The 21894-nt window shown below is 31.6% G+C and overlaps 1 protein-coding gene across 1 annotated transcript; it reads right to left on the bottom strand.

The window, feature by feature from the left end:
* Window positions 1-368: 368 nt before the first annotated feature.
* Window positions 369-21159, bottom strand: LOC143196545 (dynein intermediate chain 2, ciliary). The gene is made up of 11 exons (XM_076404292.1): window positions 21035-21159; window positions 20809-20910; window positions 19463-19667; window positions 16494-16810; window positions 16147-16435; window positions 14057-14218; window positions 10859-11109; window positions 10588-10765; window positions 7409-7637; window positions 6141-6374; window positions 369-645 (listed from the first exon to the last, which is right to left on the bottom strand). Exons 1-11 carry the CDS (start codon window positions 21071-21073, stop codon window positions 462-464), a joined length of 2190 nt encoding a protein of 729 aa, XP_076260407.1. The 5' UTR covers window positions 21074-21159; the 3' UTR covers window positions 369-461.
* Between the last annotated feature and the right edge of the window lie 735 nt (window positions 21160-21894).

Raw genomic sequence — 21894 nt, 5'->3', positions numbered from 1 at the left:
ACGGTAGCGTTGTAGAAGTGGTACTGTTACAAGGGGGTAGAGAAAAGAAAAGAGAGTGAGACGTCGTCGTGGTGGTCTTTTATAGCCGGGAAGCTACAAATGTGTAGCGACCGCTACAACCCTTTAGGCTACCACGTATTCACCTACACCAAGTTCAAAGGTTGGCAACGCTGGTGGATTGGTACCATGCTGTTCAATCTTACAATTGCAATAGAACTAACACCATCTATGTGTTAGGTCCGGGACTTTTGAGCCCATGTGTTATATTTTATTTTTTATGGCAAATAAATTTTTGACGATGGTGATGATTGCTGAAATGCATGCATATTTGGAGAGGTTAAATAAAATGATTAATTGACTTTTAACACTTATTAAACTAGTAAAACTGTATATTATATGTATATATATGTTACAATTTGTATTCTGGCCTGAGTATAAACTGTACGATTATTTTATGCTTTTTAAGAATCTTCACTTTCAGCTGTGTCCTCGGGTAACGTTAAGTTTACTGGTTCTCTCACTAAAGATAATAGTTTATCTAGTTTCATACACTGCAGTGTCCATTGATCTAAGTGTTGTTGTTTCTTTGGTGCCTTGCAAGGAATCCGAAGATTGGGAGATAATTTCAGTGTGGTGACACATCCCCTGTAAATATAAATATTACATATGTGCAAGGTGCGTTGGATAGTAAATAGAGTTCTTTAAAATAGCATTTATCGATTAGGTGGCACTTTACGCTTTCTTTCTCTTCTAACATTCGTTGAAGTTTCATCGACCATGGCGTGACACCACCAAAACCACAAGCATATTCCATTGTTAATATCTATTGATAGATACTTGGATTTGGAACTATTGTTAATTACAGTGTGTGTATTTGCCGTGTCGTTGGAAAAATTAATATGGAACACAGATATAATATTAATTTTGATAAGTTTTTATGGAACCAATGGCCAAGTTAAGACGTTAGGATATTAAGACAAGTAAGATGAAAGTTAAGATCAAGATAAGAAAAAATATCGTAAAATGTCTAATTATTTTGACTTACTATAATCGATTTATACCCAAATTCCTTTGAACTAACACCACGTGATTTCTTACTGTTTGATCAATGGTATTTCCTGCAGAAAAGAAACTGTACGCCGATATGTTGCGAATATTTTAAGTTTGAATTATAAATTTGCCTCCTAATGTTTTTGTAATTCTTATTACTTATTGTTATGATGTTTCTAGTGCGCAATACCATAATTTTTTTTACATAATGCAGTATCGGAGCATACTCTTACTGATGGAATGTTTGCTTCTTTGTAATAGATTATATAGATATAGTTTATTCAAAGTTAATTTGTACACACGTCATCTAAATTTGTGACGTGTTTACAACAAACTTCTAATTTAAATAAAATAATTGAATAAAAATGTTATCAAATATAATTTATGTTAACGTTATAGTACATGTATAAACTACAGTTAATTATACACATAGAGTAATAATGATGTAACTCAATAGGAGACTCCGGCGAAAAGTTTTGCTTTGTCCAACATCCAGAGGGCGCCATAATTGGCCGTTCAAGTAATTTGATTGGTCAATTTAAATCTCTATTATAGGCACCTGTAAGAGAAATATTTTACTGTGAAGGCATTTGATTGGCTCATTAGTAATGTTTGGCACGTGACAGCCTTGACGTCATGTTTAATTGACCAATGAAATTTAAATAAAAATTAATATATCTATTTATCTCTTCCGTCTTTTTCCTTTTTCATATTTATTAGTGCCATCAATTTAATAGGATCTATCAGAGTTCTGTCTTATTGATTTGTTATACTGAAAGCAAACTTTGAATCTTCCCCTGTTAAAATTATGTTCACCTGTTTTACTCAAAATTATATAGCGCAACTTGTTATTACTTTTAATATTTTATCTGAAAAGATCATTATTGAATGTATAACTGAAGGGTTTTAAATTTACTTTTTTTTAAACATTTCACAAAAATGTTATATTATCGACGTGGCAAAATCGCTGAATAAAATAAAAGAGAGAGCTCAAGGACCTACTGACAGTATTTTCATTTCATCCCCGGTTATTATAGAATGTAAATATTTAGAGCCATCAGATTCATCCTCTTCACAATTACCTAAAGGCTAATGAGATGAAAAAAAAAACTTATGTTCAGCGCTTCAAATGATTTCTAAAACATACTAGCCGAGGATGTATATTGCTGAATCCATGAGCTAGACCCAAAACAAATTATCTTGGTTAACCAGCCTTAAGCAAATACATTTATTTAAATCATTACACTTAATTTTCTTTAATGAAATGAAACCCTCAAGGCAGTTATTAAATTGCTGACACTTTAACAAATTTGTTCTTCCTTGGGTAATAAATTTTACATCAAAATTCCTCGTGTATTGAATATCGGTTAATCCTCTTTTTATAGATTTGCATTCAGAAGCCATTATTTTATTTGAGCGGTAACTATTGATCCAAGAAGAAAAATATATAGCCATTTGCATAGCCTTTCTAAAATAAAAAAAAAATATTTGATATTTATATATATATGAATAAATTTACCCCAATTTGCAACAACAAAACATACTCTAACGATCATACACTTTCTTTGATACTTAATCCAATCGGTTTGGGATTTTTAACATTATCCATCATTTTTTAATGACAGGCAAAATGCTTCTTCGAATGAAAACGATTCTGCATTTCTTTACTACCTGTACATCCGGGTACACAACATTTCCTAATTCACTTTACTTTTTGTACTACCGACTTATATATAGTAATGAACTAATAATTTAATCTCTAAACACACTAATCCATATGCCAGCCATACTGAAAATGGCGCTCAAAATATATAAACAAACGTACCATAGAAACCATAGAAAAAATAGAAATTTCACCGTATAGGCGTCCTTGGGGAAATGTTTTGTTTAGTTCAATCAACTGTGGCGCTGCGATCGCAAATTGTGATTGGCTAGTTTAAATTCCTGGTGCCGCCACTAACATGGAACGTGATTGGCCGATCAAATTGTGTGAAATCAGCATTTTCTATGGGCGTCCATTTTTAAGTTTGTCGTTTGAAAGTTTTGGTTTTTGTTTAGATCAAGAAATCTTTGTCTTATGTTGTGCATATTTCCTGTTTTACATTAATTATTATGGAGTAATAATATAAAAATTGATGACAATGCGTCAGTGTAGTAAAAGATGTAGTGTACCGGGGTAAAATTCTACTACGGACATCGTTTCTCAAAGAATGATCTCGCTCCTTTCCAAAAATGGGTTGATCAAGTAAATAGTAGTAAGTTACCTGGATAAACCACAATGCAAATGTATCAACATCATGGTGCCTGTCACGGACATTTTAATGAAAAATTTAGAATTACCCTTTCTTCACGAACAGGTATTAGGGTAAATGCATATCCAACATTGTTTTTATCAGGTACATATAAAATTATCTATCTACTACATGTCTGTTTATATATTGTTTGTTTACAGAAAATCAAAACCTACTTATGAAGATGTTAGTAGTAATAAAATTCAATTAATCTACCAAGTTATTCGTATGCTGTCAGTGTGATGTCTCTACATAAAGATGTCCTACAAGAAGGTAATAATTAAGATAACTGGATAATTAGTAGTAATAAATACTACTTTTAATTGTAAAATATCCCTAAGATATTTGTAATACTTTAACTTTTTAGAACAATCAGTATTCAATAATTTTATAGTAGAGCTATTATATATTTAATTTTGATTGCCTTGTTAAGAAAATATTTGTTACTGTGCCATCAATTAAAAATTTAATTGCTACTTTTAGGGGATTTATTACCTTAAAGAAATCTGTTTTGTCTAAATTTAGAAATAACTATATTTGTTTAACAAATCTTAACCAAGATTGCTTAAAGGATTTTGTTGGATCTATTAGAGGTCATGGAGGTAGAAACAGCATCCTTCACCTAGTATGTTCAAGAAATCTTTAAAAGGGCACATCATCACTTCAATTTTTTCACATCATTCTCCCGGAGAAAATTGTGAAGAAGATGAACATGTTAGATAACTTGTATTATTTTTTTAACTGGGAGATCTAGTACCATCTGAAGTTGTTAAATCACCATTTGAATCTATATTTTCAATTCCAAAGAACTTTGCTCTGAGAAAAACAAGAGTCTAATATTGTATTTTAGTCTTATTTTAGGCTATTTAACAAAACTTCTGAAAAAGAGACAACATGCAATATTTGTCTATATTCTATATTAAGTAGTTCCACACATTAAATACTTTAAAAACTAACTATCTTTAAAAACACATACATTTTTTGTGTTTCAACTGTACAATCCATAACGATTTTCAAGACCAAATTTTAAAAGTTTTTATGAGGTGTGATTGTATTTTTGGTTTAATGAAGTTAATGCAATATCAACAGGGAAGGATTTAAAGTTTATCTTCAATATATCAAGATAAGTTAGAACTCTAATAGATCCCATAAAATTGATGGCACTAAACAAATATGGGAAGGCGTTATAGAAGAATTATATATATTTTAATTTTGCCTAGAATAGAGTTCATAATTGTTTTTTTTGCTTTTTATTTATATATATTTATATTATTGACACTTATGTATATTTGTATAGGATTTTATTTTAATAAATTAATTTTAAAAATTAAATTTGATTTTCATTTAAATACTATTGGCCAATAAATGTGACGTCACAAAGTAATCAGGCGAAATGGTAGACCAATCAAAGCAAAATATTTTCCTTACAGGTTTCTACATAACTATTTTAAGCTAACAAATCAAATTCAAGTTGTCAGCGCCGCCAATGATTGAACTAAGCAAAACTTTGCCCCACTACTTTCCATTACAGTTACACACCCTTGATAGAAACGAATTGAGCCAATCAAATCCCGCTGGGTATTATAGTGCAGCGACTAAAGCAAGTAATAAATTAAAAGTAGCGACATCTAGATGTTGGACGTCGCGAAACATTTCCCCAAAATTTCCTATGGAGTTAAATCTCTATTTCTCTATGATTATATATCCACAATAGTTTATAGGTTAGAGTTTTAACTTCTTATCACTATTGCTTTCAAGAATTTTGTATACGTCTGACAACAGGACGACTTTGACAGGCTCATTCGTTTACGCGTTCGAACTAATCAGACAGCATTGTATCTCTTTTTAACTAGAATAAAATGGTAGAGAAAATATTGTGTGATTCCAAAACGAATTTACAAATTGCGGCAGGCAATACATTAAACATCTTCACGACGTATGTACAAAAAGACTTTGAATAGACTATATGTCAACTTTTTGGATTTTTTAATTATTGAACCTATTTCTTAGCTCAGGTTTAGAACTACTCACTCATCTCTTTTTAAGACTCTATGTTCAATGGCAATTCGTGTACTAGTATTCTATTATAAAAGCTTTTATATTACATTATAAAAGCATTTATTGAAAAAACTTGGTAGAGATTATGTTATATAATTTCTACAACTTCTTTCAACAACAACATGGCGATATTATGTCGGAAGAACGATGTTGATTTAGTAGCGATCCAGCCATCGGTCCATTTTAGAACTTGTGCATAAAATTTAAATTGAGATTTAAATCTGGTGAATAGGGTTACCGTATCGGAGAAGATATTCAATGATATCATGGATGTAACAGTGTGCATCGAATATTATATTCATTTCAGCAGGTGCAGTAGATTTTTGAAACTAGTACTTATAATGGATGTACATGCGGACAAATAAATGTTGATCCAATAGGATGATAAAGTCTAGCTCTCGTTATTTAATAACAATTAACAGTTTAAATTACATTACTCCTTATTTATTTATATTCATAAAAATTACTTGGTACGAGTCTAACATTATTTTCATTGAAAAATTTAGTAGCGATCCAAATTGATTCATAATATTTATATTTTGTGAAAATACATCCAATATTCATTCAGTTCAAGCCTCGAAAGTTGGAATATGATGATGAATGTCGAAAACATAATTTTTGCGTTTCATTTGTACAAAAAAATATACTAGTATGAAGAAGAAATGAGAAACAGAAACACATAACAACTATCTCATATTTTGTATCAGTGTAAGTACATGTATAATATTAGGCGATACTTACTTATCATCGCCGACTATCAGGATTGGTAGCTTGGGGTTGAAAGATAACCTGGTCAGTTTATTCCTTCTTTTCGACACGATGGCTTGTACGCAAATCGGTTTGTATTTGTTAACGTTGAGATCGAAGACGTACACCTTGCCCTCGGTGGTGACCGCCGCAAAGACGGTGGATGAATACGGTGCCCATTTGACGTCGCCCACTCTGTCGCCTACGTCGAAGACAAACAGTGGTTCTCTAAAGAAAATATGTTAATTATTATTCTGTCTTCTTCTACCAGATGTACCTGAAGTCATTACCGATTTTTCAAGGTGGCTAGGCTTAAGAATGCAATGTTACGACTTGACACATATGTCATTGTGTTCTACTGACATCAAGATTCAAGACATCATGATTCAAAGCTATACATGTGAAATCTGGTGAAACAGTTAATAGTGATCGCTACCGACGATAAATTATTTTTTTATTAATTATATGTAACATTAGATACCCTTAGTACAATCATAATTTACAAATTAATTGATTACTATTGTTCTGTTCTAGGGTTCTAGGGTCTAAGGTTTGGTTCACTTTAATCTTCTGATTTCCTGTGCGTTGTCTAGTAGCTGTATTGCTTCCAAGTTGCTCTGATTTAGCAACCTTATTTCATGTTTTAGGGCGAAATCTTGAATCACTTCTTGTATCCATTTGATTCCCAGGTCATCGTGCAGTTCTTCATTGGTTACATAGCGATTAGCATTGGTAATTAACTAACTTTGCTTTAGATACGTTGGATTAATAGTTGCTTTGATGTTTTATTGCAACTCCATATTTGCACCCGTTGGGTCTAAATAGGCTTTATAATCGACTGATAAACCAGTCTCTTTGATTTTAGTCAAGTATCTTCCGACTAACCAGTACAGTTGCTTGACTTTGAGTCTTGATCTACCATTGATATATATTCCGGGGTATTTAGCTGATTCTGCTTGAAAAATCGGGCATGCATCAAGTGAACAAATGATTTGAACAATAATTTAAACTTTGTATTGATCGAAGAAATCCAGAATGCGTCCGAAGACACGATAAAGTGATTTTACAGCACGATAACGCACCTCACAAAGCTAAACCGGGTAAGGAAGCACTGAAAACACTTGACATCCATAAATTGCTAGAAACGTGGGCAAGAGCTATGAAATCAAATGGCTAATACTTTAAATTAAAAAAATCCGAAAAAACCGGTAATGATTTTTCTGTACACCTAGTATATTACATATTGAATTATATTTACTTACAATCTGTTATCTTCCCATATTTTAATTCTCCAGTCTCCACTACACGATATAAAGATATCTGTGTTGTATTTGTTAAAATCTATTCTAGCAATCGGCATTTGATGGGCATTGTAGGTTAACAAGAACATCGAACTGTAGGCTGTGCTGCATTTGTATATCTGCCCTTCCTCAGTCCCCACCAAGTAAATAAGTGGATTTTTGGGATGAAGTTTAACACATGATGCGCAACCTAGGAGATAATAAGGCATACAATTAGTATAGAATTAATATTGATACACTGACAATATAATTAGTTTGATATATTTTACGGTCTTTTTTATCAAATAGTGTTTATCTGGAATGGGGCTACAGCTTAACGGTTTATAATTATTCTCTTAGCACTACACAATTTGCCCAATGGACAATAAGTATTTGATAGGATTTATATTATAAAATGAAATGTAGAAGATCACTTATACCTCTTATACTTATACTTGCCTATTCTTATTCTATATCATATAGGTTTAAGAATTGACTTATACCTTGTTATTTAAGGCTCAATTTAAGCCCAAGTTGCTTACGCTTTATTAGCATATGTTTCTTCCAAGTTAAGCGTCGATCCAGTTGCCTTCCCAGATATTTAACATTATCTGGTCGCTGGAGTTCGTGGTTATTAACATTTAGTCCTTCTACGCAGGCTCATATCTCTTGAGTAGATTTTATCTTATTTGCCTTAATACTACATCTTTTCTTTGTATATTTTCAACCACAAATGAATATTGTTGTGAGATGTAAAAATCGCTCTATAGTCAACACAGTAGTGGTTTCTGAGGTTTATATGTCTACATAAGCTTTATACAGGATATATAACAATGGACAAAGGATACTGTCCTGTGAAATACCTGAATATATTCGATGTAGTTCAATATATATGTCACCATTTTTAACAGCAAAATGTCTCTTGGTGAGGTATGACTTCAGTAACTGGAAATGCAGATAGGGCAGACACTTTTTCAATTAAACTTGTAGCCTAATGTGCTATACTTTTTAGATATGTAGAGAAATGTAGCCGAGCAATATTTTTTATCGTTTAAGTTTGTATTTATTTGATTGATTAATCTGTGAACTTGTTTGCTTTCATTTTATCGTCTTTGTTATGGAAACCAAACATAGCATGGCAAAATATATAAGTGTTATTAAGTTGAAACACTTTTTCTGAGAGTTTTTGTAAAATATTTCCAGTTATTAGACCACATCCTGAATATTTTTTAAGATACATTTCATTCATTATTGTTTGATTTACTTCCCCAGTAGTACATTTTTCATATGGTAGATCTATTTGTTAATGAGAAAAAAAACTAGCTGGACTAATCAGCTAATTATTTCTTTCGTTTGCCACCTGTTCGATAGCTCTAGTAGTAGACTGTCGTTGGATTCCTTTTATTTTGTTGCTCATTCACTCTGTGCCTCGGTTGCTCACAATTGACGATTTCAACTAGACTTTCTTGTGAATCAATGAAACACTTCAATGTATTCTAATTAATTTATGTACATTAACTACAAGTTAAGTGAACTGAGGAGATCTTTCCTATGGGCCTTTCTATCCATAGTTACCCCCACCTGTTGAATTATGACGAATTGTGAGTTTAACGCACTTGAAAGACTGACGAAGTGACACAGAATTTAAAACATTTTTATTTTCTTATTCCAGAATGACCAGTTAAAACGATAAAGTCTTTTGCTGATGTCGCTTCGGGTTCGGGATAGAGAGTGTTTTGCGGGCGACAGAGACCCTGGGTTACGACTGGGATTGTTGTAGTTGGTTTAGCTACCGGTGTTTGTGGATATATAGGGATTTGATCAGATTATCATGTTCTAAGGCGCCTAAGGAGAACCTTACACTGAGCGTATTCGTGAAACTCGGATTGTACTTGCCATTGCTTTTGTAAATAGCGTACTGGATTTGGGCTGACCATTGGAACCTGCTGTCTAATTGGAGACCGAAATATGATGACCTTATAGAACCAGGGGATAGGAATTTTATCGATTTGGATAGTTTAGAACACCTCGGTTCGAAGTATTTAAGGTAGCATGTATGCCACGCCTACTTTCAAAGTATACTGCATATACCAATCACCTTTTCCACTAGACAATGGTCAACTACAAAGGTTTTCAATATTCCAAATACGCTAGAAGCTAGGAAGCGGTTACAAACAGGATAAAGTACTGATCGATATCTTTAACACTATCTGAAATGGAGTATTAAGAGAGTAAGCTAAATCGTTTTCCTTATTTACGGATATTTCGGACGCGAATGGTTTAAATACTTTTTTAAATTGATTAGAAAAAATCGGTCTTTTCGTTGTCGTTTCTGGTTTATGTGTTGTCTTAAAAAGCTCTTTGACAGTCATTGCTCAGTCGCTTTCCATTGCTTTCACAAATTTTCGAAATGTTCACCAAGGAATCAGTATATTGTCAGAAAGGTACAAGGTCAAGATATTAGTGTTATAAATAGAAAAATACTTTGACTTATTTCACGATTGTATTGAATATTATTTTCTTAATATATTTCGGATTCACTAAAGGTTTTTTTGTCATTATACCTATACAATATCTATAGCAATAAAAAATATTAAAATGAGTAGACGGCTTGGCGTTTTCCAACATTTTCAACAATTATCGTTATATTTCAACAGATTTATACAAAAGATCAATAAATCATAACCTACGACACTTACACCTTTCGTTTTTGAGTTTATCACGAACACATTGTTACTATGCCATTATTAATAATAAATGTAAAGAAAGTTCTCGCGTACTAGATTTGTGACTAAATAATAACAAATGCGAAACTCTATATATTTCAACTCCACAATGAAAATAATATTCGAACTTACCATGTGACTATGTTAGCACATAGTTATATCTTATTTGACATATATATCATTATACTTCAATCTTCAATAAATTATAGGTCTTTATTGTGGTTTTATAATAGTGACCGGTATTTCTAATCAGTACTCAACTTTCTTCAAATTAAGCTCATAAATATTTGAGATCCAAAAAAAGTTATCTTTTGTGGCAGTGAAACTATTGATGACAGTGATAGTGACACTTTGTAAGGGATATCTCTGTTGTTTTCATTTAGAGAATCAAGAATCAGAAAATGTCTTAATACATATGTTATGAAACGTGCATACCTTTTACTCTCAATTGAGTCCCATCCGGTCCAGGTACTGTTTCCTTATCAAGGTATAAGGTAATAATAGTGGTAACCGAGAGTTCATTTTGCATAAGGACCCAGTTGTTAATTTTTCCGTCTGCCGCTACCGAAAAGAAATTCAGCTCGCCATCTGGAAGATCTGGGGCCCATTTCACCTGAGATGTGAGTGATTCAAGTGTTAATCGTCAGTCAAAAATAGTTTACATAAGACTACTTTGCACCCAATTACCCTTACTCTCCTTATTTACCTCCCAAATAATACCTTTGTGTTTGTTGGTCACGTTGTTGCTGCGGAAGGCCGGTTCTTTGCAGTTGGCGTAGACGTTGAAAACTTGCACGCTCCCATCGTACAGTCCCACGACTACCATGTAGGGGTAGCGCGGATGGGTATCTACGCACATCACTCCCGACTCCGTCATGCATATGTAATCGGGGAAAGATGGGTTCTTCAAAGTGAACATGCACACGGCGCCCTCTGGTGTCGGCTTCATAAAGTCCACTGAAACGTTGATTAAACTATATTGGTATTCATTTATCTATTCATTCATATCCATACGGCATACGTGAAAACTTTTCAGCACTTTTTAAGAATATTGTTCGCATGAAGGAGTGTGAGATAAAGTTCATATGGAGAAATGAATATAATATAATTTTATATACAATATGTACTATAAATACATAAAATTAAATAAAATAAAAAACAACCATACAAAGATAACCAGTTCACTGTTTGTAAGAGCTGTTTTAGGTTTTGTGGCATAATATTTATGTTTTTGTGTGTGTGTGTGTTTGTAAAATCTGAAAGAGAGTGTTATATGATGAAAAGTTTCTTGACAATTCGAGTAACTATGTTAAACGAGTTAGTACATTAAAGTAAAAGAGAGTAGTAGAATATCATTTTATTCACAAATCATTAACGATACATATTTTTTTCTAATATACGTTCACTAGCATACATAACATTTTTTTGTACATTTTCGTTTGTTTTTGTGAATCGGAAAGGTCTCTCAGAAGCGTCAAATAGCAATAGTCAATGATATCAGTTTGACAAGCTTCATTTTTCATGGTACCTTTTCTTCAATATTGTCCAGGGGAAATCGCTCACTTTGCTCTTCTCTCGCACTCCCAAGTATGTACTCAAGGTAGTCGAGGTTAAATGAAGGAATTTTAGACTAATTAGGTAATTTAAAACTTGAAATACTTTTAGTATTCACTTGACGATTTGTATATAATTAGAGCCTCTATGACTGCCTAACAATTTCTACATGACCTTCTTAAAAACAATCCACCCATTTTTTTGAGGATTCATTGTGGTGATAATGAATTATATTCCAGCAATAAGCTGTCTAATATATAGACCGACAAAAACACCTTTATTTCTGGGAGGATTGGAAACTTTGAAACTACATGCTTGAAGCAATCTCCATCTTTGGGAAGTAATTGTTCAGCTTCATCAATCCCACCTTTATGTGCAGTGGCAGTAAAACACATTTATGTGGTGGTACCAATGTTTCTTGAAGGATATTCTTTTCAGCAACCTTAAACCTTTAGTAACTTTAAGCCTTTTTTAGCGGCCAACTCTTTTTGGTCTAGTGATTTGCCCAGTCTATGATTGGGAATTTGGTAAATCCAACTTGTTGATCAAGCAACATGCACAATATTTTAAAATCGCTGCACACTTTTTAACCATGGTCTTCATGTTTTAATTTACGAAGAAGAAATTCTAAGTTTTTGTAGGATTCTTTGAGGTGTAGGAAATGACCTACAGGAATTGTGAAGCTGAAATGGTTTAATGCTTCTTTCGAATTGAATTGTAGCAAAAACGACTGTCAAATATGTCGTGGAATTTTTGTATACAATTTTCGCTTTCAGTATACTAAAATACATAGAAATCAGTTGTATATACCCAAGCATTGTTTTTTTTTTAATTATTATGGAATGTTTTTAAAAAGTTGTGTTACGGGTTATTCTAGTATTGTTGGGAATATAAAGCAATAAAGAAACTTACAGTAAAAAAAATTATAAATAGTATGATGCCGTAGGAAGTTTAAACATTTTACATTATTTGTAATGATAATAAGATAATGTATTTGCTTTGTTGCTAGATATGAACGAAAAAAAAATTGGAAAATTTAGTATGAAAGTAGAAAGAAATATGAAAGTATGTTATCACAACTCGAAAATAAAAAATAATAAGTGATAAGAGTTTTTTTTGCCTATTTAAATTCAGATTAACAAGCTTCTCTGTCCAATCTGTAATATAAAGGTTTATTTTGAATTTAAGAAAAACACTATTTATTAATATATAAACATTACTATTGTAAAGACTAAGTAAGAACCGAAGACTATTGTAAAGACTAAGTTCTCCTAAATATACATTTAGTTTTTAATTTTAATCTTAAAAACAAATTGTTGGCATTATTTATTAATCGATACGTTCTCAATGGTCAGCTGTATATAATAAATAAATAAATAAACAAATATATATATATATATATATATATATATATATATATATATATATATATATAATGATAGGTGCGTACTGGGTCTCATACGGATAATTATATGTTGCGTATTTCAGAGTCCAAATAATATCCGTATGATTTTGGATATAAGCAGGAAAATAAAAAAAAAATATTGTGAATTGTATTAAAATTGTGAAAATTAACATATAAAAACATGCTTTTCCTGTTTTTTCTCTTCTCTTATGCAAAACGTGCTTGTATATAGCTTGCATATAATATTATAATAAAGCACGTAAATAGAAAGACGGTTGTGTTTAGTTTGATGATGATCATATGTTTTGTTTTTATATATATTGACGAAAATTAAATAATAACAGGATATAGTTCCTATACGCTTAATAATAGTATAATGTCTAAGTTTGAGAGTATGACATAGTTACATTTGGATATGTCATAGTAACTTATATAACTAGAGGTTGTTGAATGAAATTCATGAAACTTTAAAAGTTACGAAACGGTCTTACTGGGCGACCTATTTTTATAAATATTTAAATTTGTGGTCTTTATTTTCAACGTAATGTAATTTTCTGTCTACAGAGTTTATTGTGTTTTTACTGTAATAACATGGCTTATTGCGAGTTGTTACTTTTATCGAAAGTACTAAGAAAAATCTATTATATATCATGGCTATAGATTATTGTTTTGGCATTTGAATATATTGAAAAATAGTGAATTTTATTTTAAAGATAAAACACATCTCGACCCACTGAAGAAGTTTTAAAGAAAGTTACTCTAAAAATGCCTAAAAAATCTCATACAATGATACTTTGGAATTTCTTCTGATAGTGTTCATATGTGATTTTATGTGAAGCAATCACTGCATTTTTTTCATTTATTTGAATGTATTCGGCATATGAAAATATGTACTTATATAGAACTTAAACCCAATATTTGTAATAACATTATTGCTGTACTTACAGAATCCAAAGCAAACTGCGAAGAGGTCGTAGTAGTAAGGATTCCACTCCAGGTCCGTAATAGTGTTTTTCTTGGTTCTGTCATATGTAAATTTCCACAAAGGTAGTAGTGTGCCTTCGTCTTCTCTAAACTCGTCAGAAGGATCATCCCAATATCTGTAATCTATGGTTAAATTTGTTAGTAATATATAAAATAGCATGTAAAATCACATCAATCATTGTCGTTCTGAAGAACGAACTTTATTTAATTAGAATCTAAAAATTCTTCTTGATTTTTGTCTCAAACAATATGTACACATGCTTTAATCATTCTTTTTAGCAATTTAAGTAAAAAAAAACTGAAAAATTCCTATTCTTATCAGGCCATTTAGAATTATTTCTTTAATTTATATAATTTCGATTGTATTATGTATTATATTAGTTCTGTGATCAGTGAGACTTAAGAATAGTGGTATTATATGCTCAGAGTTTCTTTCGATAGACCAAATTGTCAGCAAGGAATATTAGAAGAGACTGAAGTAAATGATAACTCTTGTTAATTTGTTATAATGACAATAATGAAGCTTTACACCGCACACATTATTCATTTCTGTCAAGTTTTTCGTCAAAGATTAAACTTTATATCATGCCGCAACCGCCCTTTCCCCTGATTCGGATATCTCTTCATTACATTCTATTTTAAAGTCATTATGTCAATCTGGTCATGTCGTCTTTGGTTTATTGTGGTTTTGGACGCACGGAACAAGGCTTGCTCATAATTGACCAAATAGTTTTTCGATTAATAGCCAGTTGTACTTATTCAATATTTTCTTTACAAAATTGGTACAATATATATTAGTCAAAATATGTTCTATTATTATCTACAACTTTCTCTCATTTTTCGAGCAATATGGTGATGCACTTCGTTAACATTTCGAAACACTGTGCGATTGATGTCGATGTAGATGGCAACTTTTGGGCTAACCCGTGACTTTTGGGATTGTTTTACTAGATCCACTTTTATCGCGTCGCAATAGGCCATTCAAAATTCTTTTTTTGCCAGACAAGCAACGCAACTGCGATTTCGAAATGGTTAGAAATTATTTTTCATTCAATTTGTGTCTATTGGTATCTATTTACTCTCTTTTTGGATCTTTCCCATATCGTGTAAATGTATGGAAACTGTTGGTCCTCCATCAAAATTACTATATTTAGATTGTTGAAGCTTCTGGGAGTGTTTGATGAGCTTCAGCATCAAATTTCTCTAAATCATAAATAAAAGCAGTGATTGTCGAAAATTTTATTTTAAATGTATCACGATTAGTCTCCGGGTACATTGAATAATTCAATAATACGAAGGAGTATTATTTCTATTATTTTAGGTACCGAAATTTCAAAATTAACTGAAAATTTAATTTTTTCGCATTTCTATTATTTCGCATTTTTACCAAAAGATATAGCTGATTAAAATAATAACGGATAATTTCACTTAGTTATAATAACCGTGCTTTAAATGAATGTTTAGGTTTTTCTTATAAATACAATGCTCAATTGTAAAAATGATTCTCACTTAGGTTCATGATGATGCTTAGATGGTCAATGAAGTGATGGACGTAATGATGCCGACAACACTTGGTGAATACAAGTGGAGTAAGTCTTCGTCATTAACATTTTTTATGCAAAAATTTAAAGGTTGGTGTATTTTGTGTATTTTGAAGCCAATTATTCTCATACTTTGGTTAATTTATTGTGTTTCTACTCATACCACTACCATTTTTCATTAAGCGAAAATTCAGTTCAAAACTGAAATTCCATGATGGTTTCGTTTAACTGGTGCTTCCAATTCATTTTAACTTAAAGCTTAGTTTTATTTACATATGTTTTTCTCGGTAGACAAAATTTATTAAGTTTCTAATACAACTTGATGACTTATAACAAAATATAAGTATAATATTTGGCAAATTTTATTTTGCTGACTTCTTATTCATTCAATAATGTAGTTCTTTCCGTTTAGTTCGGTTCATAGAGTTACTTAAATGTTTGATACGATACCTCGTAAGATGTCTAATCAATTGCGAATTCACTAATATTAGTTCACTGTCTAGTAGTTACCTTTAGCGATGTCGTCATATGTATTTTGATTGATCATCCGTTCCAAGACCCTCCAGCACTCCAATACTCGACCCTGAACAGCCTCACTTAATTGGGACCGCCCTGGCGTCTTCCTCTGGGGCTGATGCTTAGACACCGGCGCCTTCTCCTTCTCTTTCCGTTCGCGTTCCAGCTCTTTTTCCAACTGCTGAGCCTCGAAGTCCTTCTGATAGCCGTCATAAATGACCCACTGTAGCACGTTCGCTGAAAATGTGGCCATCGGAGGCGGCACCGTTTGAGTTTCTTGGGACTATCGTAGAAAAAAAATTATGATTCATAAAACAAAGTTTGAACAGTTTCAATGTTACCCTGGTTGGATTATTGTAGGTTAGCGCAGCTCTCTCGCAGAAATTGAATTGGTTAGTAAGTTTTCTTGGTTTTCCGCCTTTTGGCGGTGCTTTCGACGTTTCTACTTTTGTTTCCGGCTCGGCATCGCCTTCCCCCTCGCCCTCGCCTTCGTCGTCGGGCTTCTCCACCCTGGACACGTCGTCGTCAGCTTCTTCCTCTTTGTTTTCGTCATCCTGTTCGGCGGCCTCGCCCTCCGCCTCACCCTCGGCGGGTTTCTGTGGAGGTTCCGGCTTAGCTTCTTCCTCTTCTTCATCGTCTGAGACTCCATATGTGGAAGCTATGGTTTTATTTTGTTTTAATGTTCATATATATTCTGCTAATACAATTTTGATAAGATATACATATATATATATATATATATATATATATATATATATATATATATATATATATATATATATATATATATATATATATATATATATATATATATACATTTCTTTTCAATCATAATTATAAATATTAAAGATTTTCATTAAAGCTACTTCATTATAACAGCATAACAGCTACAGTACTAACAGTATTACGGTGTCTATCAAATACTGGAATTAATAAGCAATTAAGCTAGAATTAATTTGTTTTCTCGCTGAAACTAATACGTCACGTATACATGAGTATTTGTCTTATGGAGCCCACATGTGTAATTTAAGTTCAAATATTCTTCTTGCTACATTACCATTTAATTATATATCTTTTTCTATATTTTAGAGTCTCCTTTTTGTTAACTAGAGTTTGTTTGCCTAACTCTTGCGTAACACGGATTTCGAGTCCCGGTCCTCGGCATTAAGCCTACCGTTTTACCTCATGAACAATTAATAACAATTATAGACAATCACAAACATATCGCCTTGGTTACTGCAGGATCAGTCAAGCCATCTGTCGTGTATTTTAGTGAAAAATAACGCTAATAAATCAGTACGATTCCTAGACAAAAAATACATTAATGTTGAATATATGAATTCATAAACCAGAGCACTATTGGTACAAATGTGTAGATAAGAAAAGTGACTATATATCCTTTTGATTTGTCAGTATTTACATTAGTATCAGTAAGTCAATATTAGAATCGTAATATTATTTGGGCATATCGAGAAGATCTTTTGGTTATCGGACACTAGTTTAGATATACAAGTAGGAATCAAAAATTATGGAGTATATGATTGGTTATTTCTCCGTATATAGACTATATCCAACAAAACAGCCCATCCACGTCATCAAAATTTATTGGCCTCTCTACAACCTCTATTCTAATCTATCACTATAACACTAAAGTCTTGGAAAATTTTGTACACATTCGACTGCAGGGTCGACCAGTACCAATATACGTATCGAATTTTATAGATTGATTTCGTTACAAGTTCAGACTCATCAAGCAATATTCTGTTTCTTTTTAACTAGGATAAAATGAGAAGGAAATATCCGTTCCGAGTCTAAAACGAATTTTTATAAACATTTTTATGAACTGTATTTGGCAGCTATTCAACATAATCTGTGACGTGTATTGATTGTTTTATTGGAAGTACTGTATGTGTTTCGATACCTACATGTAGTTATGTTCATTAATCGCTAATGCTGCATTTTTTCTCTAATTCTATGTCTTCACTTACTTATTAGTTTGTTATATATTATTGGAAAAATTCTATCAAATTTAAAAAAAAAATAGTTTACTCTAGTCATAACACTACCATTTTTATTGGCAATAGAGAAAATTAAAAATTTAAATGTGAGCTGAGAGGACAAATTGAGTTAATGAATATATATATTATAGTAATCTTATTAAGTAACTGTTAGTATACTATTTATTACAAGTAATAAATTTGTTGAAAAACTTAAAATATGTACAAAAATTATAATATATTTTAGGGGTGACAATATCATCAAAAATTACCAGGACCAGGTAATTCACACATCTCATCGTTCAAGGTAGTTATTAAAAACATGACGTGTAAGCATGCACATTTGATAAAAATATATAAGAAATGAATACTGACATTGTTGTGTTACAATATTGTACATATTTGGAATATCAAAAATACATAGACACTACCACATGAAAGATGTTATAAAAGTCATACAAGATACATTCAGACATACAAGTTATATCTACAGATTAGATATCATATCATTTTTTTATTCTAATTAATGTTTTCAATAGCTCGGTTAAAAACTTTAATTTATATTATTTTAATTTGTTTAGTGTAGAAAAAGCGCACATTAGTAAATTTTAGCAATATAATAAGTATCAATTGATACAAGTATGATTTTATTTTGTGGTTTAAAAATTTTTCAACTATCAATTCCATTAATCGTCCTAAATTATTAATAATCGTAATCCCATTATGACGAATTGTATTTCATAGAGAAATAGTTTAAATAATAATGTAAACAATGACGTTAACTAAATTTATTTCTCAAAGAAATATGGTTCTAATAAAAATGTCACGCATAACCAAACTAAATTGAATTGTTACTCAGTTTATTTTAGTGCGCATGTGTTCAATTTGTTGATCATACACTACATCTTACTTCTTTTCTTGTAGCCTAGTTAATAGGATACGCAAGTCAAAATAACACGTATTTGGTTGGTTGATATATGTTGCATTTTATATATAGTATTTTGTCACTACATCCATTTTCACTGGATTTAAACATGCAGTCTTGGATACGCTGGTATACTTCAAGACTTTACTGCTAGACGGTTCAACGATGTTCAGTTACCAAGCAAGAGTAAAGCAATAGAATATTTTATTATATTTATTTTTTACCTATTAAAAAGGATTTTCATAATTAACTTATCATTTTTATAGAAGTTAAAGCCAGTATACGAGAAAAGTTTGATTTTTGATGAAAGTTTGAACCACTTTTACAATATTGGATATATTAAAATATTCATATGTGAAAACTTTAATAAAACAATAATGTTACGTACGGTCTATTCCTTGTTCAAGCAGTTGGAATTTTGCTTCTTCCGTGTCTTTGTGCAGGGCGGTACCGATTGTTTCGTAGACTACGACGGTGTTTCCTGGAGGTGGCATGGACATAAACGCACCTTGAGCGTAACTAAACTCCACCAAGTTGTCCGGTGATTGTGCATTAGTCGTTGATAACTGCTTCGCTATGATTTCTTTTAATTCCTACCAAAGATTATATTTTATGACTAAAGTTTCAGACTTTATATGCAATTATAATTGGAGCTGATATGAGTTTGAGAAATTACGTGGCATGAATATACTACTGTGGTGTTTAACAGCTACATTCCATTGATTACTTGATGATATTTGTCAATTAGCGGTTGTAATGCTAAGAATGTAAAAATAATTAAATAAACTCAATAACCAAACTTGGACAATAAAATATCTATATAAACAAATAAATAATTAAGTAAATAATAAAAATGTGTATAAATAAAGCTATCTTAAATCAAACATAAAGTAAAATGAAGCTATGTACAAGACAAAAATTTAGACAGGTTTTGAGGCAAGAACTCATTCCTCAATAAATCTGACAATCCATGACCATCTGGCAGTTAATAATTTCGGCCTTTCGTTAAAATAAGGGAGGGATTGGTTGTTCACAGTTGGGACACAGAAGTATCTCAGTTGAATCTATTAGTAAGGAATAGGTAAATTGCCAGCGAGCAATCAAGGCCTGTTTAATTCAATTTCTAAACATCTTATTTTAAGGAGATAGCAGGGAAAAAAAGTCTTTCTTAGTGGTTAGTTTTATTTTCCAGCAGGTCACATTCAAGCACTGCATTCATCAGGCTATCTCTCTTAATATCTAAAAATGGGGAAAGATCTTTATAATATGATGTATTTAAAACTTGTGGACTATTTGTAATAGTGTCTTTGTCGAGTTTATCAGCTAATTCCTTCACAGGTATGCCCTTGTGCTTGAAGATCAGCTAGGAGTGTACTCCAGGGAGCTGCTGTAAGAATAAAATGTACCAAGAGGGTAAAATTAAACATACATCAGATAATTAGTTATAATTAGAATGATAGAGCTGTAAAACAAGAAATTTATTCTTGCATCGAATTGTCACTGACCATAAAAAAATGATCTATTACGAATATTTTAAATTGGAAGGAATATGAATAAAGCATGTGGAATAAGTTCATTTTAGTCAAGGCAAAAATGCTTTACGCAAAAATAATGAAATGGGCTTGGCTTTAAATGAAGTTCTACGTTAAATACGTTTGCGGTTTATAAACAAATAATGATGTTTTTAATTTTCTTTGGCCAAAGTTATTTTGAATTAAAAAGTTTTGTACTTACTGCTTCGCTGAGTTCCAATTGATCTTTGGGTTTTAATAACTGCTTTCCTTTCCTCCATTCCTCCAGTTCATCGACTGCTTCTGATACTTTCGTGGTCTTTCTCTACACAAATGAACAGTGATTTATGTTAGTGTTGTGAGGAACAATGTGAACAGTGTATGAAGAACAATCAACGAATAAATAGTATTAATTTAATCGCGCAGTATAAAAATCTTTGATTGCATACCCCTATTTTTGGCGCTCTAGCACCTTTATTGGAGGGCATTTTGTTTATTGTAATCCGTTTTTCACTATTTTCTGTTGCTTTTATTTTGTTATAATGTTTCTTTGATCTACGACGTACTGGCAGATACTGACGTTCCCTAAATCATTGTTTGGTGTGGCTATGGCGACCGAGTGAATTATTTTACGCGATTAAGGTTTTAAAATATATCCTCCGATAGTTAAATACAAAGAATTTGGGATAAATTAATTAAAAGTCGATTTTTTAAAGAGTATTGTTTTAAATATTTTTTCAAAGTAAATCTTCATATAACAATAAAAGGCATAGTGGACATAATAAGAGGATATGATAATAGATGGCGCCGAAATCGTTTTATTTTATTTTATTTTAATCAGCAGAACACATTTAGTAGATGGTAAAATACATGAATTATTCTATTGATATCGACAGTCAATATGAACAAGCAATTCAAATGTCTATGTCTAATAATTGTAGAGATTTTGAATCAGTTTTCTAATCCGAATTAAAAAGTAGCATTAATAAAAGGTGTAATATTGAATAATTTTTTGTATTGATTGATAAAATACTTTGCAAAAATAGTACGGCAATGATGATACAACTGTTTCAACAATTTAAACTAATTTCTTTCTTATTTACTGTGTTCAGTATATGTATAGTATATTTCAGTGAATACTAAAAATATATTTATCTAATGTATTGGCCATTTGTTTCTTTACATTTTGTTCATCTTTCAGGCGAACTATGGATACCATTCCAAAAGAACAGTTTTTTCTTTGAGAGTGCTGCTCTGAAAATGTGTGTTCCATTGATACGACTACGTACTCGGGTGAAACCATCCATCC

Source organism: Rhynchophorus ferrugineus, unplaced genomic scaffold, assembly GCF_030347505.1.
Source record: "Rhynchophorus ferrugineus isolate W39M unplaced genomic scaffold, kcgeb_rfMv2 rfM4, whole genome shotgun sequence".
Taxonomy (NCBI): domain Eukaryota; kingdom Metazoa; phylum Arthropoda; class Insecta; order Coleoptera; family Curculionidae; genus Rhynchophorus; species Rhynchophorus ferrugineus.
This window is presented reverse-complemented; position numbering and strand designations above follow the sequence as displayed.